This window comes from Phyllopteryx taeniolatus, chromosome 1 (assembly GCF_024500385.1).
Source record: "Phyllopteryx taeniolatus isolate TA_2022b chromosome 1, UOR_Ptae_1.2, whole genome shotgun sequence".
Classification (NCBI taxonomy): domain Eukaryota; kingdom Metazoa; phylum Chordata; class Actinopteri; order Syngnathiformes; family Syngnathidae; genus Phyllopteryx; species Phyllopteryx taeniolatus.
Window position 1 is genome coordinate 81,109 of NC_084502.1, and position 23,770 is coordinate 104,878.

The 23,770-nt window shown below is 44.3% G+C and overlaps 1 protein-coding gene across 4 annotated transcripts in view; it reads right to left on the reverse strand.

Annotated features, from left to right (window-relative positions):
- Nucleotides 1-284: 284 nt before the first annotated feature.
- Nucleotides 285-23,770, reverse strand: part of LOC133476940 (neural cell adhesion molecule 2-like) — a 182,058-nt gene continuing 158,572 nt past the window's right edge. The window contains exons 9-18 of one of the 4 annotated variants that reach the window (XM_061771221.1): nt 20,695-20,845; nt 19,386-19,573; nt 19,194-19,290; nt 18,586-18,759; nt 17,552-17,671; nt 15,811-15,932; nt 15,552-15,726; nt 8,815-9,022; nt 8,457-8,496; nt 285-2,661 (exon numbers count right to left, since the gene is read on the reverse strand). In XM_061771221.1, coding sequence (XP_061627205.1) covers nt 2,605-2,661; nt 8,457-8,496; nt 8,815-9,022; nt 15,552-15,726; nt 15,811-15,932; nt 17,552-17,671; nt 18,586-18,759; nt 19,194-19,290; nt 19,386-19,573; nt 20,695-20,845 — 1,332 coding nt within the window. In that variant the 3' untranslated portion in view covers nt 285-2,604. Of the gene's footprint in view, nt 2,662-8,456; nt 8,497-8,814; nt 9,023-15,077; nt 15,211-15,551; nt 15,727-15,810; nt 15,933-17,551; nt 17,672-18,585; nt 18,760-19,193; nt 19,291-19,385; nt 19,574-20,694; nt 20,846-23,770 lie in introns of those variants that run through there. The other 3 variants (XM_061771129.1, XM_061771050.1, XM_061771311.1) reach the window with 3 other exon arrangements.

A 23,770-nucleotide genomic window follows, 5' to 3' on the forward strand; every position in this document is an offset into this window, starting at 1 on the left:
AACACAGCTTCTGTGTGAAATAATGCTGGCTTAGGAATGACCTTGATGAAAATAGCACTGTGCCCTCTGGAGAAAAGAGCCCCGCAAATGTTACTGACCTGCAAAAAAAGAAAAGAAGCTATGTTTGTTGAGGAGTGTGCGTAGAAGTACGTTTTTTCACAATGGCGACGATAAGCATGACATGTTCTGCCACTGCAGTGGTTGTTATCTTGTCACTTCTCATGTCGACGCCCTTGTAACACCTGCGGAGGAAATCTGAGAGAAGGCCACATCAGGAAACTCGCTCGCTTCTAACAGGAAATGTTTATTTACAGCGGCAAATGACAGGAGTCACAAGTGTGGCACAGGTACATACAGAGAGACATCAATATTCCCACGTCCTGCACAAAGCACACTCAGCGGGGAAGGAGGTCCAAACGGGTGCAAGGGATTTGGGAACCAAGAGGACACACACTGGACACTGAGATCACACACACCCATTTGACCCCCTATAGAAGAGGACACGTCGGACCGGACACAGGAGGAATGAAGAGAGGAGGCTTCCACGTCAAATACAAAAGAACGTACAAATCGGAACGCCGCCCGGGCACTGCGCACTCGCATTTACAGTCAGCACGATCGGCAGCGGAACCGCAACGTGGACCGTGGACCGTCCCTTAGGGCTTGCCGGTCACACACAAAAAAAGACGTCCGGGAGGTGGCGAGCGGCGGCAGGATTTGCGCGAGCAGTCACTTAAGCGCTGCAGATTGGGGAACTCAATCACTGTCCACAAGTGCATCATTAGCGACTCACATTCACGGGAGGTCGTTATCGCCTCGCGCTGTGTCAAATAAAAAGAGAAAAAGTCAAATCGGCTGCCAGAGATGAATGCAATTTTCAAATCGGGGGTGCTCCCTTTGGACAAAGGACATGCAGATGCATCCACAGGATAAACATGCAACCCGGTGCACGGAGATTATTCATCTGCTGCTTCACGCACAAAAACACACCGGATGATAAAAGACGTCATTGGAGCTCCACGAGGTTTGTCAGAGAACTTCCGGGACTATATTTCAAACCCAAACTTTTTTTGCCTTCAATGTGGGCCAGACGACAACCTGCACGTCGACAAAAAGATCCTGTCACCTTTTCTTCTTTCAGTGCGTGAGGAGGAGGGAAATCGTGGCCGCTCACAATGCCCTGAAGGGGGTCATCAAGGGGACCCGCTCCGATGGCCGTGACCACAAATGGGCGTGAAGCTGTGGCACGCAAGGCTGGGAAAGGGCCTCAGAAAACGTCTAGTTTGGGTCTGAAAGATATCTTTTGTGACACCGGTCCCGGAACTTCCTGACACACCTCGTAGTCACGACATCAGTCCGCAGTTAGTTGTACTACTAATGTTCTGTTCAGTGTTGACTACATTTTCCACAGTTCACAGCAGGACAAAAAACATTCAACCTTCAGACACGCTCTGTGGCAAAAAAAACAAAACAAAAAAAAGTGTTTCAGAAGCGTGTACTACTACAGGAGGGGCCAGATTGTGTTACTTCCTCCACTGATATGAAATCGCTTCGGGCCGCAGATTTGACTAGACAACCAAACGTTAGACTAGCACTAAGCTTTGGACCAAATACAACATGACAAAAGAAGAAACTGCCTTTTGAAAAAAGTCACATCCTTTATGGTGTATTTACATAAAAGCTCTGTGAAATATTTTTTTCCCACCTATGTACAACACGTGACAAATGTCAGCGAGCAGCCCACCAAAGAAAAGAGACATTGAGGAGACATCAGAGGCAGAGAGCGCAAAGACATCAAAGTAAATGTTGACTTGTGTCCCGATTCCTTCATTCCGTGCTTTTCTCTTCTTGCAATAAACTTCTTTGATGGATCAAAACATTCACAGTTCAAGCTCACTGCAGGGGACCGACAAAAACAAACCCCCGAAACATCCAGTTGGATGCTGAGCGATGGCAATAGTGGCAACACTTTTCGAAAACAATCAACTCAACGCACGTATGCTGTTTGCCACCGCAGTATGTTTTTTTCTGTAATTAAGTGTTTTTGTTTTTTTCTCTGGCGACACAGAATAAAAGAATTATTTACCCCTTTTGTGGACAGTTTTTCTTTCTCTTGACTGAAGCTTTACCCGGCAAACAAAGAGGTCGACATCATCGGCGTACCGGGACGAGTGTGTTAGTACTGTAAGCTTCTTTTGTGAGAATCGCCCACAAAGTGTGATCACGAGAGGTCAGCGGGGGGGCTCTGACTGAGTTGCGAATTCTTTGGAACAACCCACGGGAGGCGGCCGGAGGGCGCCTTACCCCCCAAAAAAGCATCATGGGACTCATAACGGTACACAACAAAACAAAAAATATACAATCATTTTTCACTGATGTCATATGTCAGCAGCCACGCACCCACGCGTCAATCTCGAATTTCTATTTACACACGCCTCTCACTGACGCACACTTATTTCTCTGGACTACGTTGCAGTTCTGTAGCTTCTCTGAGTTTTGGTGTCGTGATCCGAATGTTCTTGCGGGTGCGAGAGGGGCGCCCCCTTTCATGCTTTGCTGTCTTCCGGCTTGGCGTGGATGCTGCGGTCGCCGTGCAATTTGATTTCAATCGTATCCGGCTTGAGAGACTCTTTGCCATTTTCTTCCTTCAGCGGCAGTTTCCTGCAATGTGAGCGCACAGTGTGCATGTGAGAGCGCGTCGGTGAGCGTACACGGCGGCGAGGCGCGGGGCGGGACGACGGAAATGACTTGGCCAGGCGCGGAGGATGGCAATGAGACGCATGCTTGCGTGAGTCACAGACAGGAAGCGTTGGCAAACGGCCACCGGGAAATGAGAACGCAGCAGTGATGGAAGCAGCTGAGAACTGTTCACATTCATTCAGTGGTCAGTATGATGCAGGGAGGTTCGACACTGCTCAAAACTACGACCGGCAAAGATATTCAATTAATTCCTCTCTGAGATGCCACTCAAAACTGAGATGTGCTGTATTCATATTCGAATATATATTAGAATTATATTTGTCGCTTGGAACAAAGATCAGTGTAACTTAAGATCGGAATTAATCTGTTATATACAATATAATATAAATATTTGTATTGCGTAGCATTAGGCAAACACGCGGCCTGGGAACTGCAAATTTCCAGGTGCCCACAAACTTCTCATGAAAACGGATTACTTGTCTTTAAAGTTGCAGTAAATATCTTTAGATCCAATCCACACCCTTAAGAACTCATTCAAATGCTTCATCAAAATAAACCTGTTGGCGCGGTTGCGATTATGAAGCGGAGTCAAAGAGGAGAAGGTGAGAGGAAAGTATCGTTTTGTATTTATTTATCAAAACCATGAAATTTTTTCATTTTATTCATGGTGACACGTGCGTAACCGCCGGCGACAACAGCAAGAGCCACACCTGTAGCACTGCTGTCAGTGTCGGTGACAGCCGAGGAGGACGCAGTGGAGAGTGACACGAGTGACACTTTGCAGTGCGAAGACGTGATTAATAAGAAAATAGGAGAACACTCACACACTTTTTAGTTTTGATAGGCATTAATATTAAAAATAGTCAGCACAGCGTCCAGTGCGGTACAGTCCACTTCTACACCAGTTCAGAATGAGAAACGCATTCGGAAAGGAATATTTGTCTGACGGTGTCAATCGAAATGGAGTATTATTATCCTGGTAAAAGCAGAATTTCCGATACATCTACATTGGATATTATTAAATTGCACCTAATGAAATGGCCGGGACGTGTTTCATCTATACTTTCTCCAAATAGATTCCAAGTGCATATGTGACACAATTTGTCTTGAAATACGTAACATTATAGGAGTGTTTAAAAATAAAAAATAAAAAATAGCCTAATAAGCACAATTGCCCAGCGCCCTAAGGGAGTTCCTCTGTGCGACATTGGTGGATGTTAAAGTTCCCACGCAGTGAAAGCAATTTCATGTTTCATTAGCTCATGCAAACCCAGCCTGGAACAGCAGCGGCGAAACCTCTTGGATGCCTCTTTGGCTCGTGCCCTGTCCAGATTCAATCATTTCTGATGCAAACACGATTCCGCAGCTTATTGACAGCTCTCAACTAAGTTGTTCCATGTTGCAGGGAAATACAAATAGAATGGAATTACACCACATAGATGGCTGTTATACCCGCAGCAAGTGAAAACGGATTAAAACATGAAGCTGTCGCAGCCACTCTGCAAATATTGCGGGATGCGTCTGTGGGATTTTGGTGTTCATTCACCCAGAAGAATAATGGTGAGGTCATACTCTCTGTTCGAGTTCATCCCAAAAGTGTTTCACGGCATTGGGGTCAGTTATAGCAGGTTCTTTCTCACCAAATTCATCAGGCACGCCTTTATAGACCCGATTTGTGCAGTCATGGTGGAAAAGACAGCTGGAACTATCTCGGTCAAATGAAAGTCAGAAGTAAGGTCCTCTGCACACCGAGCAACGTGACCGAACTGTGGGGTCGTGCGACTGGTTTTCATGAGAGGCAACTAGTTGTTAACGCCGTCACAGCGCTGCGGATGTCATGGCTAATCAGAAAAGGCTTTCATAAGCGGGTACCAAGCGAGATCCGCCAAGCCGTAACAATACAATAAATACAGTATATATTTGTTGTTTTAACTATACTATACTATACATTGGTACCTTGAGATAAAAGTTTAATTTGTTCCGTGACCATGCTCTTATCTAAGCAAAAAAAAACAAAAAAACTCATATCTACATTAAAAAGAATGGAAATGCAATGAATCCATTCCATGACTACATATTACGAAACAATGTTTGACCTAGTAATTTTCCGACAGTGTCTAATAAATTGTTATTGAATGTAGTCTGCGTGCTTAAAATGTTCATGTTCAAGATTATATAAATTGGGGTACAGTAATTTTTTTCCTCTCACAGTTAGCTTTTATTGTACCCTACTTTCTTGGAGCACAAGAAACACCTTACCTTTGAATAAAATAAGAAACTGCCTGAGGTTGGAACTCACGCGAGCGCACCACGCGCAGGCTGACGGGTGAGCGGCAAGCAGCCCGTTTCCAAGGATTTCGAGGAATGACGTAAACTAATCGCTCGCTATCTCCACTGTCCGAGCTACGTCCAAACTGTGCTGTAAACAATCTCCAAACTCTAGTAGCCGATACAAACTACACAATCTTTCTCCAAACTCTGAACTGACCATGAAAAATTGCACACATTTTGAATGGAGCATGCATGAGGGGTTCATATTGCTGTCCTGGCGGCAAACTCTGAAGCGCTCCCCGAATCGGTCACGCGGTACAGCCGGGCTTCTGACATCATCACTTCCGCCCCCCCCCAAAACGCGCTTTACGCAAACGCCCCTTCCGTTACCCGACACACGCCTCGAAGAGTCGGCACATCTCGTAACATCACCAGCTGTGTGTCTCGTCGCCAAAAACTTTTGTTTTACGTGTCTTTTACATAACTTCCACTCAACAGTACAGCATTGTGTCAAAACACAGAGTAACAACATTTGGGCGCCACATTACATTCAATTCTTCTTGAAATAATGTTTTGCGTGCCGATCGATCTCCTCTGAGTGATTCCTTCACATCAAACGCTCGGGTCTTCTGCAGACGTATCTCCGTAACTTCTCCGGCAATCTCAGCTTTAAATTCTTTTAAACACCCAGCTGGCGTCATTGTATTTCATTTTTGCATTATGTTAACCGTTAGCCCGTGTGTCTGTGGTGTTTTCCATCATATGCTTGAAGGAAGCCGTGGTTGTTTGAAATACACAATGTGTCATTCTATTTGTTTTATAGTTTTCAAGTAAACGTCAACTGGCAGTCGCAATGTACAGCTTGAAGCCTCTTTTTTGGTGAATGTTTACTCATCATATCAGCCAAGGTGCTGCTTGTTGTCAAGCGAGTGGAGACCCCTGCTGCCATACAGCACTCGTTTCTCAAGTTTGGGCTCGCGAGTCAAAGCAAAAACTTGGCCAATCGACGGCTCGTATCTCAAAAAACTCGCAAGTTGGGTCACTCGTTTCTCGAGGTACCGCTGTAATTATAATTTCTAACGTATTTGCGACTAAAATGTGACGGATGGAGAGCCTCTGTTGCTGAAATGCACAAGTGCACTCATGAATACTGTGAGCGTTCCCAATTAGGGTTTGGCATCGAAAATCGAGAACCGATTGGTTTTCGTACTAACATTCCGGTTCTCCCGGAACCGTTCAAATGTAAACATTTCGGTTCCCAGTTTCGATGCCTCGTCCTCCAGCCACGAAGAAGTGGTGAAAAGCAATGAAGAAGAACGGGCACTGTGACGTGCTTGTGCCCAACGGTGGCGGCGGCGAACGAAAGTGTCCCTTAATGCTGTTAAAATGAATGACCAGTCGCCTCACTGCAACACTTAGAATAAGATTATATCGTGCAAAGTAGTTTTTCACGATGTGTAGCGTCTGGCGCTCGCCGAGTCTCAGCCTACGCCGCGCGCAGCTTCGGTCAAGTCAACTCTCAGTCAACTGGGTGAGTGAAGATAAAATACCTCTATGCCAACATTGAGACTGCTAACAAGGTATTCGTCTTCAAACCAACGTAAGCGCCGATGACGAAAAGTAAAAGAAAAGCTTAACATTGGGCTAAAATTTTACAAATCAATGAATTGGGACAAAATTCACACAAACGTCGTCTCATAGTATCACAAACACGAACCTTGTGCCTCATCGGTGGGTAGGGAAAGGTATCAGCGTTTTATAGCATTTTGTTCCATTTCAAATAAATAAAATCAAAAACAATCACCGGTGCCGTGTGAAGTTACTTTTTGTACCAAGATGCTGATTTCCAGTGTGTACCCTTCCAAATAAAAGGCTACAAGCTTAAAAGTTAAAACTTGTACATATAAACCATTTGACGTGATGAAACAGAATACAGGGGCAGCTATGGAGCATTGCTAAAATGACTGAGTTGACTTCACTGAACATCACAATGCTGTCAGTGAAGTCAACCAAATAAAATAGTTAAAACATTTACAATAACTATCCATCCATCCATCCATTTTCTGAGCCGCTTCTCCTGACTAGGGTCGTGGGCGTGCTGGAGCCTATCCCAGCTGTCATCGGGCAGGAGGCGGGGTACACCCTGAACTGGTTGCCAGCCAATCGCAGGGCACATAGAAACAAACAACCATTCGCACTCACATGCACACCTACGGGCAATTTCGAGTCTTCAATCAACCTACCATGCATGTTTTTGGGATGTGGGAGGAAACCGGAGTGCCCGGAGAAAACCCACGCAGGCACGGGGAGAACATGCAAACTCCACACAGGCGGGGCCGGGGATTGAACCCGGGTCCTCAGAACTGTCAGGCTGACGCTCTAACCAGTCGGCCACCGTGCCGCCTACAATAACTACTTTATGTTATATTTAACTTTTAGCTGAAACATAATTCATGAATATTAAGTCAATTGGGTTAGTTCCACACACATTGCCTTTCAGTTCATAGGTTTGATCTTGATACTGGTTATAAAGAACCCAAGTCAAATGTTCATTTTAGTCTATGCTGCGGGCTGCTAAGAAAATGGATGTTCATAATTTGGACACACTTTATTTAAACCATGCAAACTTTTTTGACCCAGCCCCCTAAAAGAATCGGAATCGAGAATCGTTTGGAACCGGAATCGAACAAAGTAACCGGAACTGCTGAAATTCAAACGATGCCCAACCTAACCTACAAAACACCCACACGTCCTCCTTTATTCTTATCATGATATCAAGTAGCTACAGCAGCGGTGCAATGGTGTTTGTGGTTCAATAAAAAAAAACAAAACAGTATGGTATATGTTGACCCTCAAAACATTGTTTCTCAAAAGGAACACCAGCGGTCACAATTTTCCATTGCAGCACCTCGGTAGAAGTGCGGCGCTGACTGTAATTGGTTCCCGATTTTTCAGTTGCGTTACCTCGGTCGCGGCTCGCCGTGTGCAGCGGCCTTCAGGGAAAACCGACTTATCGAGAATTCGATTTTTTTTTTAAAGGTGTGTTCCAAGACTTCATTAAATGGTTGCCTTTTCCACTTACAGCGGCACGCTGTGAGAAACCTAAAGGTCAAACATAACTGTAAATAAAAGTACTATTATATTGTAATAACACAGGTAATTACAACCTAGTGACCCAGTTTTCTTGTCCATTACATGAGGAACTGATTGAAATGTAACAGCAAAAAAAGATTGGCCTCAAAGCAGCATTAAATTCAGCCTTCATGCACACTTACAACTGGATGTGAACAGCGAATGCTTAATAAATGGACTGCGGTGGTGTCAAATGGCCACACGGAGAACCGCTTGGGAGTGACTGATGCTTGAAGGCATGCGCATGACGACACACACACACACACACACACACACACACACACACACACACACACACACACACACACACACAGGATGAGACGTTAGTGAAGAAGACGTTATCAAAGACATACTGTGGTTGAAAAGGTGGTCGGGCGGCTGTTGTAGGTGTACCTAGACGGCAAAAAGAAGGCTTCTTTTCTCATTCCCCGAAAAAGGTTTGCACAAAACAAGTGACTTTCACCAGCTCGCCAGATTTCTACAACAAGAATGTGAGCTTTTCACAGAAAAGAGTTAATTTGTTCAACTTTTTTTTTTTTAAAACAGGCCACTCAACGTGTGCATGTTTGCTTGAAAAGAATAAATAAAATGTAATTGTAACCCAAAAGGCCGTGACACCCACAGCAGATGCTCCCTGTGAAGCATGAATGACTTGTTGACATTGATACAGCCGCACTGTCGCCACAATAATAGGAACAAAAGGACACTCACAGGTAGGCGGCCTTGCCCTCCTCCATTTCTTTGCCTTTGCCGCCGGTGGCCGTCTTCTTGCTGCACAGAGCGCGCGTGATGCACATCAGCAGGCCGCAGCGCCGCAGGAAGAAGCAGCCGACGTCCACCAGAACCAGCAGCAGGAGCAGCGCTCCGAGGCCGAGGCCCACCACCGCGCCCAGGCCCAGGCCGCTGAACAGGGATTCTGCTGAGACACGGACGAAGCGCCGTCAGCAATGGGAGATGGGGCGAGAGGTCGAGAGGGGAAGCCAGGTGAGAGAGGCTGCGGGTGGAAGGTCGCGGCTGCAGCTCCTCCTACCAACTCAAGTAAAACCAGCAATTGCACACAGCCCCGAAACCTGAATGTCCAACACAAAGAAGGTTCTCATCTACGATCCCTCGGTACCAAAGAATCCATCGTGGACAATTGCATACAATGTAATGCACGGTTGAAAGGCTGGGGGGTTTAGGTCAGCGGACGTCGGCGATCTTTGTCAACTGGGGGCGTGTGAAGCCCTTCCAGACTCTTTTGTGATGAAATAAGCTCGACTTTGAACCTTTTCAGGTCATTCATCTGAGCGAAGGTGAGTAGTAACAGGCTACATTTACTTGAGCCACCTTTTGGGTAAAAGTGCACTTGTCAGAGTAGTTTTAATGAAACATACTTTTTTACCTTCACTTGAATATTTTTGTTTAAAAAACACTTTGACACTGAGCTACATTCCGCTCACAATTTTCTCATCAATCTATTATTGCTCGTGTGATCGATTGGTTTTGGTTTATCAGGTAGAATTTTGTCACAGACACACTCACTTTTCAGAATCAGAATCGGTTTATTGCCATTGTCAATGAAAGGTACAGTCACAAAAAGGATTTTTTTCTCGGTCCGATGGTGCAACATGAAAAATGGACGGTACTAATAAACATTATAAAAACTAAAACCGACTAAAAAGGAAAATAAACTGTGCAATAAGCATCAGGTGCAGGTGAGAAGTTTTAATGGGCGGAAGTGGTCTTAGTCTTCATGAGTCCGATGGCCAAAGGGATGAAGCTGTCACGTGGCGCCAGGTTTCCGGTCCGAAGGGAACGGAACCTGCGGCCCGAGGGGAGCGGGTCGAACAGGATGTGTCCAGGGTCAGTAGGGTCAGCCATAATCCGACCTAAACGCCCACGGTTCTTGGAGACCCGCAAGCCCTGAACGGATGGGAGCCTTACAACGATCACCTTTCAAGCAGCACGCGGAGGGCGCCGTCTGTGCCCGTCCCTGCCAGTGGCACCGGCGTACTACACGGCGATGGAGGAGGTGAGGATGGACGTGATGTAGAACTCCACCAACATATTGGTTGGCTGTTAGACTTTCCTCAGCTGCTGTAGGAAGAACATCCTCTGCTGGGCTCCCAATTGAGGTCCTGGGTGGTGGTGGTGCCCAGGAAATGGAAGGAGTCCACGATGGAGATGGGCGAATCTGGGAGGGGGGCTGTCCACCATCAGCTCCTTTGTTTTCTGAATCTATATCAATGACTCATGGGTTTCACTTTTTTAATTGAACAACTGAAATAAATTTATTTTTCCATGACATCCTAATTTTTTAAGATGTATTTGTATTTGCTATAAATGTTACCCAACAAAACAATCACGATGGAAAAATGAAGTCAGCACAAATGAAACTGTTAATTGTCCTTAGAATTCAAAATCAGTCTGGTATCAGGAGGGCCAGAAAAACGGAGGCCACGTACATTTCCTGCATGTGGCTGGACTGAAAAGGTTTCACCATCTCACCAAAATGTAACATTAGATATTGAACCTCGGTCTGAATTTGTCTGAAATCCGAATTTGTATTCCTAATCGGAATTACGTTGCGGTTCACACAATTATATGTCGGGTTGAGGCCCACAGGCGAGGGTGACCTCATGCCGGCGGTTGTTGAATGGTTCACGACGTGTTTAAAAAGTAAATCTCATCTTTTGGGTCAAGAGAGAAAATTCCTTTTGGATTCTAAAGGGTTTAAACATATTTTAATCTTAATCTTAATCTTAATCGAACGCGTACAATTGTAAGTAACGGTATTAATTGTTGCCAGTTGAGTCAAGGTCATTTGTCGAATAATGACTTGACTGTACACTAGCTCTAATTATAGTTGCTAAGCAACACGGAAGTGGCTCGCGGTGATGTTGCCTCCTACCTGCTTTTATTTTGTATGCTTCACTGTGTGAGGAAAAACGAATGCAAAAGTGGGTGGGATGTCGGTGCCGGTTACTTCTCATTCTCGCCAGAAGCCCCCGACCTAACTAATTGGCTGAGAGTGAGTTTTCACACTTTGGCTAATTCCTAAAACACCATGCGGATTCATTTTTAGTTCCACGCTCCATTAACCCTCAAAGTGACCAAGACTCCTGATGACTTCCTGAAATGGAGCCCCTTACCGGTGTCTGTCAAATCCCAGGAATCCAAACACATCCGTAGCCGTCCAACCCTGACGACACAGACTCATTATGCTTGGCCGCTGATTGACGGTCCCTCCGTCGGTCTGAGAGGATGCGAGGCCATTAATGATGACCGAATGGCCATTAATTGATCAGGGAGGCAGCAGATGCTAATCTTCAGAGGGATAATCAGACGCGTTGGAGAATGTGAAAGAGGATGCTCCGTAAGTGTTGGGAGATTCGGCACAAATCAAAGTTTTCCCTGAGAGCTTTTAAGAGGATCATTAAACAGAGGGACAATCTCCTCTTGGCCCCAATTTAAACAGGATGCAACTGGAGAGCACTCAAGAGTCAACTTGAGGGGAAACTGGTGGCTTCTGACATCTTTAACGGGCAATTTGAGTTCATCCACACCGATATTTGTGTTCAAATGCCAATTTCCACACAACTATGAACGCATTTTTTTTGGGTGCCGACAACTTCCAGATCGGCTCTGAGGAACTTCAGACAGGATTGTCCGAAATACAACAGCAGTGGTGTCCAACGTTTAGCAAGTATTTAAAGAATCAAAGCTTGTGAGCAAACCACTCTCGAGACAGAGCCCCAAAAAATAGCAGAAATGCAAGCCATCGAGCGTAACCGTTCGTTATCATTTGATATCATTTGATTACGGCAGCAGTTGCGTTTCACAGCCCACCCGGGTTGTGCTTTTGCACCGAACAAACCTTTTTTACCATTAACAACCAGTGTCAAGGACTTGATAATTTACTTCATTTATGATTACTGCAATGGGCAGCCATAAAACCAGCCATTCGCTGCTTCCATTTCCCACCTTACTTTCAGTACAGTCGAGATGTGCAGGCTTAACAAGAGATGAGAGGAGACTTTTTCATTCTTTTTTGTGGCACAAATGCTTACCACTGCCAACCACCGGTGAATAAGGCTTCACTGGAACCTTTTTAAGTTGAACACAAACTGTTTAAGGATGCTTTGGAAATAAATACAAATAGAACTGATAATAATTTCCAGGGTCAAACTGGAACCGCAGGATCTCTTTGGAGACGCGCCGCTTGATTGTCATGGGGAAAACGCCGCATTTAGCTTTGAAATCAATCTTTTTTTATAACACCTGCCCTGGAACATTTTGGACAAACATTTTAACAACTTTAAGTGTCTCAAGTAAAATAAAAAAGAAATATAAAAGGCTGGAAAGATTTGAATGACATCAGATAAAGGTGTATTTGATGACCTTTCTGCAATTGAATACAGGGGCTGACCTTCATTCATTCATCATACAATATTAAAAGTGCACACGTGCTCTTGAATAATAGTAGAAATAGCGACACACGGCAAAGAAAAAAGTGGCGAGCATAGCAAATATAGTCTGCATGCTATAAAGGAGGGTTACCTTTGAAGTCATTCTATTTCATCAGTGTCGTAATTTGCTGAAATGCAATCAATCATAAATGTAAGAATGTGATACTTTGAAATCTGACCACCAAGTCGACGTTAGCGGTTTGTCCCAGCGGTGTTGCTAAATGACCTCCGCTGCAGATACGCAGCCGTATCCGAGCTGACCGCAGATCAGATTGCCACAAAACCTCTGCAGTTATTCCATCAAAACTGTTCCAAATCAACGCTGCACTCTCCAGTCATCCTGCCGCAGTGTTGTTGTGGAAACACTACAATATGTACCTGAATCAGCTATTTACCGTTTGCACTTCTTTTCACATAGCGAGTACTCCAGTGATGCTTGGTTAATTTATTTGTTTACATCCACAGATTTCGGGGCTTTGCTTAAACTGGATGTCCTCCACGGTGCAATTTTGCTTTTGCAGTGACACAATTTTGTATTTACACCTTAAGCGGCAACATTAGTTTAGTTTATCAGTTTATTTTTGAAAGGGGACAATGCAATTTCATAAAACACATGAAGTACACATGGTTAAAAAAGCCAGAATTAGCCAGAAGGCTAGTTTTCATCTGTAGTCCCCTGGCCATGATGTAAAAAAGCAGTAAAATACATCTACAAGACAATATAATACAGGATACATAATCAAACTATACTATTAAGAGAGAATAAAACCATAATTTTTTTGATCATAACAAAAAGACAACATAACATACTTGTCTTTTAGTGTTGGCAGCTATAGGTGTTAACTAGCCACATTTTCAGTTTTTTTGTGAAGGCCTTGTATGTTGTAAGCAGTTTAACCTCCTCAGGTACTGAGTTCCACTCACCAGCGCTCCTCACTGACCAGGCTGACTTACTGAAGGTGCTCCTGCGCAGAGGAATGAGACAGTCACCTCTGACAGAGCCTCGAGTGACACGCTCAGAGCTGTTGCTTTGGCTGATGAACTCAGCCAGAGGAGCTGGGGCCAAATCATGCAGTACTTTATAAATCAAATTTAAATCTGCAAATATGTGAAGACGGTCCCAGTTTAAAAGACTGTATTTTTTTTTAATTGCACAGTGATGATAGTGCCTTGGTTTTTTATCCATCACTTTAATTACTTGTTTGTACAAAACTTCCAATGTTTTTTTTTGCATTCTGACCAGCCTGGGACCAACTGGTTATGCAATAGTTAAAGTGACTAAGAATCATCGAATGCAGGTAAATTTTTGCAGCTTCAGTTGACATTTCATTCCGAATTGCACGAAAATTTGCGAGGTTTAATTTGATATTTTTACACAATTTGTCAATATGGGCTTTAAAGGAAAGCTGTGAATCTATTATTAACCCAAGATATTTGTATTGGCTGACAATTTGCATTTTTTCTCCATTAACAAGTATTAACAACATTGTACATCTCTCTCACTTTGGACCGGCTCATTACGTGCATACCCTTCAGAATACACAATATGTGCATGTTACTGCTACTCGGATATGCTCAGTAAAGTGAGATGGCATTTTGTATTGTATCCAAAAATAAATCGGTATTATTGTGGTTGGTATGACATGGCGCAGGGGTTTTTGTCTTTCGCAAGCGCTGCTAAATGCATTTTACACACAAATCAACTTTTAACCACAAAAGAGAGTAAAATCTCTCAAGTATTTCAAAGTTTGACATTTTTGGCCTTGACATTCACCTGATGCATCGCCAACCAAATCATCTTTCCACAACTTTGCATTAGTATCACAACTAGGCCTGTCATGATAAATTTTTTTTAAGACGATATATTTTTCCAACATCATGATAAAAAAGAATATTGTTGTTTTTTAATCCCTGTGAAATCAGGAAAAAATACAGCCCACCCTTATTATTTGTTATTTTACTACATTTTTTGAAAACGTGTGCCACTGAGGTTATGCTTAATAAAGTTAACAACAACTCGAAGCGAAGCTCTGATGTTTTAAACGACATCGCCACAGCTGTTTAGCTCCTTAACTCGCTAGCTCGTTAGCTCGTAGGCTATCACGTTTGCTTGCGAACACAACAAACCGTTAACTTTCCCTTAAATGTCTCCGTTGTGTGAATCTCCGCGCCGCACATGGAGCAAGGCTGTGGAGTATCGGACCGAGCCGACACCGGCAAGCGTACTGCTCCGCCGCCAACTCCGTCTGCTCATTTTGTGATCCACACACCGGCTCACTACAACAATGATAATTTATGGAGCCCGGGAAAACTATCATGTCCATTTCATTTATTGAATGATAAAGCAGATAAGGTACGTAATCATGGTGACAGGCTGTCTTTGAAAAAGCAGCAGTTGCAGAGAACACAGCCGATCCTCCCTGTTGTCTGTTTCTTTATTGCCTTCTCAGCCCAAACTTTCACCCCGGGTTACTGTTTGTCCGATGTTCACATTAGGAGAAAGCTTTCTCCTCTCATCTTTGCTTTGCTCCCGGGCCCTTTCCCACGATGCACCTAACGAGGGAGGACAGTCAATCGAAGACCCGCCCGAAGCTTAACGCTCCCCAGGTTCTCGGCTCTGCTTGTGAGGCAGCGCACATGCTTGCAGCCCGTTTAGCTAGAAGAGAAAAACACCGGCTGGATACATTCCAAACCATTACAAATCGACTCCGAGAGGAAAACGCAAGCCTCCTCCGGGAGGGTTTTTGTTGGTGCCGCTCACAGTGGGGGCAATAATGGAATTACATTTGTCATACACATTTGTGGCAGTGGGGTGAGAGAGAGCGCAAGATACTTCAAAGCGCCACTCGGTGCGTACATCAAAGCATCGGTCTGCATTTCTGCATACATGTGCGTATTTGCGTGCGTGTGGCTCCAAACTAGCTGGAGGGCTTGAAAACGAGTAATCTTCCTGCGCATTTAGTTTGATTCCGTGTGAAAAGCCAAAACAGCTTTTACCTGTGATGTCGGGTTTCTGCGGCATGAAGAACTGGTAGAAGGTGGGCTCCGACAGGCCCTTCACGTTTCGGGCTGTGATCTCCACTTCGTATCGCGTGTTCCACTGCAGCGGCTGCAGAGTGGCGAAGTCATTGGAGCCCGGAACGAGCTTGGTCATCCATTGCTCCTCCTTGTCCTGGAAGGCAATAAAGACCGAAGGGCATCGAGCCAAAAGGATGGACATCGGTGTGAACGATGGTCAGCATACGATGTCACGTACCGTCTTGTACTTGACAATATATTCCACGATGGGCATGCCTCCGTCATCCTGCTTGACCAGCCCCAGCTTGTAAGCTTTCCCCATTCCTCTCTGGCCGTGGACTGCTGGCGGGCTCGGTTCTCCTGAAGGACACGCGGGAGGGGGAGACTGAAAGTCAAAACAACGTGGCAATGCTAGATACATAAGGAGAGGAAGGGAAGCTTTTTTTGGGCCTGAATTTCTATTGATAGAAGACATCAGCGTAAGTAATAGTCTCATGTCGGATCTAGGGACGAGCCTAGCAACCGTTAAGTTGATTCACTGATCATTGAAAATTGCAAAATGGAGTGCACTACCCGGCTGCAACCAGCAGATTTAGTCTCATGTAGATTGTGGGCGCAAGAAGAAAAACACGACGGCAACTAAGGCCTACATCGAGGCAGAGCTCCGCTCGGGCTTGACTCCACGTGTTGCATTTATATGCTCAATATGACATTGGCATTGAAACAGGAAGTCACAAAATGCAGACGCAAACTCCCCCTTTCCTCAACCGCAACCTTACCCACGGATGGAAAGGGAACAGAGTGAGTTTACCCAGGCTAACCAAGTTAGGATGCAAAATATTAGTTTTGAAGTTAAGATACCTGGGAGAAAAACTGAAATATCAAAAATGAGCACAGGGCGTCCTCGCTTTACGTTTGCAATTTTAAATGAAATCATTTCTTGTCATATTTGTTCAAACAGTCATTGTGACTTGACAGTAGTACGACATGATAAAAAGAATTGATTGATTGACAACTATTTTGATCATCAATTATTGGTTTAGACCCATTCTTTAACTTAAAAATGTTCAACTCCTCTGATTTGCGATCCTCTCAACAGTAAATATTCTCAGATTTCTGTTGTTCTCCTTGAAAGCAGACTGATTATCTTTGTGTTTAATCAAATGAGACATTTGCAAACATCTGCTTTGTCTTTGGAAAACAATGATCAAACCGTTTCTCTATTTTCTGACATGTTACGGCCCAAACCAGTAACTCAATCATAATCAATTCATAGAAAAAACATAATAGTCAGTTTAATCTATTATGAAAATAATTGTTATTTGTAGCCGCAGCATGAACAACATGTGATTGACGTACTTAAAGCTGAAGCAGCCTCAGAATTGTTCATCAAACTAGAAAATTCCCATGGAAATTTTGAATGGCACTGCTGACTCAGTTTGAAAAGCTTCATTGCAAAATTTTGGAAGTGGAAATAATTCACAAGATTGCTTGAAAGCGTCGATCCTTTTGAAGCTTGAATGGTTTGAATTGGTCAAGGAACGTTGTCATTGGAGGTACATGTGAAAATATTTATCATTTTGGGCTTTAATTTTTTAAATTTGGGGGAAAAAAATTGTGAGAAGAATGAGCTAAACAATTTAAAGTTGGAGCGGTTTCAATTGGTCCCAAAAATTTGGAAATTAGAGGAAAAAACAAATGAAATCTTCATTTTGGGCTTTCATTTTGAAAATGTAGGAAATTTGAATAATGGAAATAGTTTCCAAGTTGGTTTGAACTGCAAATGTTGAAGTTGGAATGGTTTGAATCGGTTAACAAATGTGGAAGAAGAAGGGAATACCGTGGATAACGTACTCTTGTGAATTTTATTGGTGAAAAATGGGAAATCTTTGGTACGCTTGAATTTTTGGATTGTTGAAGGAGGCGCCACTGTGTCCAACTCAAATTCGTGAGCAGGTCTTCAACGCTTGGGGACTTACGGATGGGTAAGGTCTGGAAAGTCTCCATGTGACTGAAGTCGCCCTGACCCTTCCCGTTGACGGCCGCCACTCGAACCTCGTACGTTGTGTTGGGCTCCAGGCCGGTCAGCACCACCGTCGCTAGCGAGACAAAGAAGCACCGATCACACAGTGACCGCACACACCAACGCACAAATTTTCCTGGCGAGAACAAGTCGGCTCATAAATATCCCGATTCGCTCAATTGCTGAATAGCTGCTCATTTGTTGCTCGTTTCCCTCCGTGCGCACTGCATATTAAAAATGGAGTGTAAACAGAGCATCTCAATATCAGAGCGCAGTGTGTCACTGGAATGCATTTACATAACCTTGCCTGCGCCGGAAAGCCAACAGCATAATGAGTTAGCCACGTTGTTTTGTCAGTCTGCACAAATTAAATACTGCGTAATGGGAGCTTGTGCGCCGCTTCAGTCCTGCAACAAAACTTACTGACGTTTCTGCCTTGAAGCACACATTTCAATTTGTGCAAAAGCATTGCAACGTAAAGAGTCTGACCATCTAATTACTATGTTTCAGTATATGCAGCTGTGAAAGGGCTTTCTCGAATGTCACGCACTGGACTCTAATTAGCTAAGTGAGCAAAAGTATTTTTGGTCCTCACTCTGAGATAAGCGACACATGAAACTTGACTTCAACTCAACCTAATCTATCCTCTTTAATTCTGTGGTCTTATTTACATGTTACAGTATTTACTATGAAGGACGACAGCGAGTTCTCAATTCATCAACTCGGGCTTGGGCGAAACTCCTTTGCTGGAAAAAAAAAAAAAAAAAAGAGTGGACAAAGCAAAATCCACAAAGGCATACTTGGATAAGTTTGGTGTGGAAGAATATGAGAAAGATGACCTCTAACACATCCGAAAAAAAACAAAAACTTGTCAGCCAATATCAGTGACCTCTGACCTCTCGTGTCCTCCTCAAGGAATGAGAGGAACAACCTTATATTAGTAGGTGTCCCAATACTTGTGACAGACTCAGCGGCCCGGTTAAAACTCACTTTGCACACTATGCGATCTGACGTCCCTCCAGTCCTGTGTGCCCGCCTCCTTGTACTGGACCAGGTAATAGCCGATGGGCACGCCGCCGTGAGAGTCCGGCTTCATGAAGGTGACGGTAGCCAAACGCTGGGAGACGGCCGACAGGCGTACCGAGTACGGATTGGATGGCACATCTGGAAATGCACGTGAGCACACTTCAGTGGCAGCGGTACGCAAACAGGTCCCGAGAGACCCCAGAAAAGACCCCGAATCTGCCATTATGGTCTTCAACGATGGGTTGCGATCGTGTTGTCTCAGGAGCCTTGTTTCCTGCAAGACTACGTGCGAGGTTAGATTGGAGTCATTACTTTTGTTAGCCCTGGCAATTCAGTCTGCACTGAAGATCGTTGGAATGCGCACTGGAAATTAGGGTCCATTTCAGTCAATAGCGAAGGGAATGGTAAATCAGACGGCTGTGTTTGAGATTAGGATTGAGTGAATAGAGGTGATGGTGGAACTTTGTGATCATTGCAAATGAGGACATTAGCATTAGCAGAGAGGCAGAGGGTTGGATTGTACTCGTCTTATGTGAGATTGGCAACTTGGTGCATTCTGGGCTCAAACTCACCTGCCTGGGCCAGAATGAATTCCTGGAATCGAATGCCAATGTTATTGCGGGCGGTACAGTTGTAGCGACCGAAGTCCCTGTCGGACATCGGAGTAACCTGGAAGCAAAAAAATCTGTTGATTTTGATGCTCCCACAAATGGCAACCAAACATAAAAACCAACAAATTCTGTGCGCTCACGCTTTGGCCACACCTCTAGTACGGACTTGCCCATGCCGTTGTGCACCCGCGTGTTGGTGGTCTCCTCTGCGGAGATGGTGAAGTGCTCCCTCCTCCACAGCAAAGTGGCGGACGGGTTGGACATCACGTCACAGCTGATGTTCACTGGGTTCCCCTCCCAGGAATAGAAGATGGTGTGGTTGCTCAAGAACTTTGGTATGTCTGTCCACAACAAAACCACAGTGGATCTTAACTCTCATTTATACACGTTGACAATTGTTCGAGTATTCTCTGTAAACACACACAGTAGAGTAGACGCGACTTGCTGACGTTTAACGCTCAAAGCATAAGAAGAATTTCTGCGCATGATTAAAAAGAGAAACCTTCATTGGAGCCGCTTCACTCTGGGGGCAGAAATGTCCATTATGACCGTCTCTCGGAGAATAAAATAAAGACATAAAGGATCCAAACGGACACACATTCACAGCGCAAATGGGAGAGGCAATGATGGGGTTGGGCGGCGGCGGTGGCGAGCTGTCCTGCAGACTTCGACAGTCGAGGCATTGTAGTCGTTTTATTCTCGTTTGCAGGATTCCATTAGCGAGATTGATGCTCGGTTCTCCATCACCAGCGAGGACATCTTATCCCCTCTCGGCCTGCAGTGACTTAGTAAATGAGTTCATTAGTTGGGTGCCAGCGGTTGCCTCAGTTCCGTCCGTCTCTGCCGGAGCCACTTGTCAGCTGAGCCCAACGCAACGTCATTTACCGTCTAACGATGCGCCGAACACACACCACGCCACCTTGCCTGAGCAAAGCAGCTTTTGAAGAGACAACGCGACAGTCAGATGCAGTAAATGAATTTGCTCTCGCTCTGCCTCGCTGTTTATTTCATTGCGACCAACAAACAAATACCCTTGCTGCTGCTCTCATTCAAGCAGTGCTTGTAATGAAGCCAATCATTCCAAGGCCGATATTCGCATCTCGACGTCAGAGCTCATTAGGTAGGGGATTGCCCACTCCAAAAAAACCTCCAAACAAGAAGTGAAATGCAGGAATCACGTCTGTCGCATAAGAGAGACGCTGCACGGCAATTTGGAGGCTTTGAAAGTAGGACACTCCTCGCAAACAGTGTTGAAAGGAATTAAAAGAACAACACGCGACTGAACTTCAGAGCTCTACACACGTCTGGATGGACATTAGTCTTGATCAAAACCATGTTATTATATGCCCCTGTTTGCAGCTGCTTGTTTGTAAAAGAGTTCGAGCTGCACTGGGAGGACAAAAGTGGTCAGAGTCAAGAAACAGTCGTGAAATATCGTGGAATGTCAAAAAAACCCACTTACACTCAATATCCAGAAACATGCTCTTCTGATGGCCTCCGATCCTACTGAGTGCCTCGCAGTCAAAGCGGCCCAGGTCGGCAAGCCGTATGCTGCTGATGGTTAGCGCTGACTTGCCGTGGTGACCGCGCACTTCAAAGCGACCGTCCGGACTCTGAGGACATGAAACGGTGAGGGAAAGTCACTTCCAATTCACGACCTTTGAAACAAAGCTGAAGCTCAAAACACTGATCTATAACTGAATTAAAAGCTCATTCCATGTTTAAAGGCCTCTTTTTTAGTATTGTATTTAGATCAATTGAAACATATTTTTGATCTCGTCTCCTCTGTGCTCACAATCAGCGGATGAGAATGAAGATGACGCGCTCAATCTTCGAAAACAGTGATGATTCATTACTATGTTCCATAAAACATTTGCAAATTTCTTCTTTGAAAATGTCTTTTTCTTTTGTGCTGTTCAGCAGCTAAGCAGCTTAGTTATGGCGTACGCGGATCTTGCCACAACTGTTTTGCTATGCGACAACAGAGTTTGACATGAAGAGCGCTTGTCCGCAATGTGAAATAAGCCACATTTTAAAATAGTCCAGCTCGGCATGCCATTCATTGTGCATGGATTCTATTTTTTTTGTTGAACTGCAATTACTGAGCAAATTGATTTATTTCTAATTTTTTTTTAATTCTCAGGAAAAAAGATTTCGCTTCATATACTCCAGGGGTGTCAAACTCATTTTTGTTGCGGACCATATCATCAGACACCTGCGATACACTCTAGATGGCGGCATACATTTATAAAATGTGAGTCTTTTTCATTTTCTCCTATACATATGTATAATGCGCAATATTGACTTTTGTCAATTTTTTGGGGTAAAAAATTCGCATTATACACAAGAAATTACGGTAAATGCCACCAAAGGCTTGTGTCTACGGAGATACAGTACCCTTGTGAATCAACGTCACCAAATGCATGTGAGTCATCCTCGTTGTCTGTAGCTGCTGTGCAGGCAAAATGAGCACGTGCGACGCTTCGAAAGGTTCTTAAGGAAAAAAAATAAAATCAACCCCAATTCCAATGAAGTTGGGACATTGTGTTAAACATAAATAAAAACAGAATACAATGATCTGAAAATCACGTTCAACCTATATTTAATTGAATACACTACAAAGACAAGATACTTCATGTTCAAACTGATCAACTTGATTGTTTTTAGCAAATAATCATTAACTTAGAATTTTATGGTTGCAACACGTTGCAAAAAAGCTGGGACAGGTGGCAAAACAGACTGAGAAAGTTGAGGAATGCTCATCAAACACGTGTTTGGAACATCCCACAGGTGAACAGGCTCATTGGGAACAGGTGGGTGCCATGATTGGCTAGAAAAGGAGCTTCCCTCAATTGCTCAGTCATAAACAAAGATGGGGCGAGGTTCACCTCTTTGTGAACAAGTGCGTGAGAAAATAGTCCAACAGTTTAAGGACAATGTTCCTCAACGTACAATTGCAAGGAATTTAGGGATTTCATCATCGACGGTCCATAATATCATCAAAAGGTTCAGAGAATCTGGAGAAATCACTGCATGTAAGCGCCAAGGCCGAAAACCAACATTGAATGCCCGTGACCTTCGATCCCTCAGGCGGCACTGCATCAAAAACTGACATCAATGTGTAGCTTTTTTGGAACGTGTTGCAGCTATAAAATTCTAAGTTAATGATTATTTGCTAAAAACAATAACGTTTATCAGTTTGAACATGAAATATCTTGTCTTTATAGCGTATTCAAATAAATATAGGTCGAACATGATTTGCAAATCATTGTATTCTGTTTTTATTTATGTTTAACACAACGTCCCAACTTCATTGGAATTGGGGTTGTACGTCGGATTCACAAAAAAAACCCCGAAAAAAACCACATTCATTACTGTATAATGATGAAGATATGTATGGATGTTTAAAGTAATACACAAGATGTCCCCCAAAAATCGACTCACTCCTTTGACTTCTCCTTATTTAGACTATTTTTGTTTGTATTTCAGGTGAAGAAATGATTTTGAGCCTTGTGTGTGTATGTGTGTTGCCGAAGTGCTCCAGCGAAACATTATCCACTCTCCCCAGCCACTTCGTCCCGCTCTTCCGGAGTTTCCGGGCCAGCCAAGAGACGTCGTCTCTCCGCCATGTGGGACGTGCCCGGAACACCTCACCGGGGAGGCGTCCGGGGGCATCCTAACCAGATGCCCGAGCCACCTCATCTGGCTCCTCTCAGCGGCTGATGACCGAGCTTCTCACCCGTTCTCTCAGGGAGAGTCCGGACACCCAGCGGAGGAAACTCATTTTGGCCGCTTGTATCCGGGATCTTGTTCTTCCAATGTTGAAGGTAGGAACGGCGATCGACTGCTAAATTGAGAGCTTTGCCTTTCAGCTCAGCTCCTTCTTCACCACTACAGTGATACATACTAAGGAAAAAGGCAGCAACAGAGGTGGATGTCGCTGAAGTATCAACTGTATTCTACTGCTGATATTCTGACAAAGCTTCATATGAAACAGAAAGAAGCAAAGACCAAGAACAAATGTACAAGGACTACATTCAAATGTCAAGAGGGACGTGTACAATACACAACGCCCGTGTGAAGTTGTTGCACCAAATTTCCAGAGCCTGCAGTTACAGTATATACCGTATCTCTGTGAGCGTACATTTTCCACACTGGCATATCTGAAAACTTAGAACAAGGCAAGGCGAGAATGGGAGACTGGCCCTATCCGCCACTGAACTGCCAAGAATGGACCCACTCTCCAGCACACCATGCCTAGAAATTGCTCAAATGTTATCACATTGAACAGCAGTCGTCTCCAGGTTGCTTCAAAGTCAAAACGGTGGTCCCTGGATCCAAAAGAGCTTGAAAGCCCCTGTTCTAAACTAAAGTTGGTGGAAACAGGTGGCTTTAGTCGCGCTTTATCTGTACAGCAGAAGCACACATCTTCCCTTGCACATTTCGCTCTTTGTGATGACCCGAGTCCACCCCCGCACACTCTTTACGTTGTCTCTGCTCCGTCCTGTTGAGCTTATCGGCACTCTTATCGCAGCAGT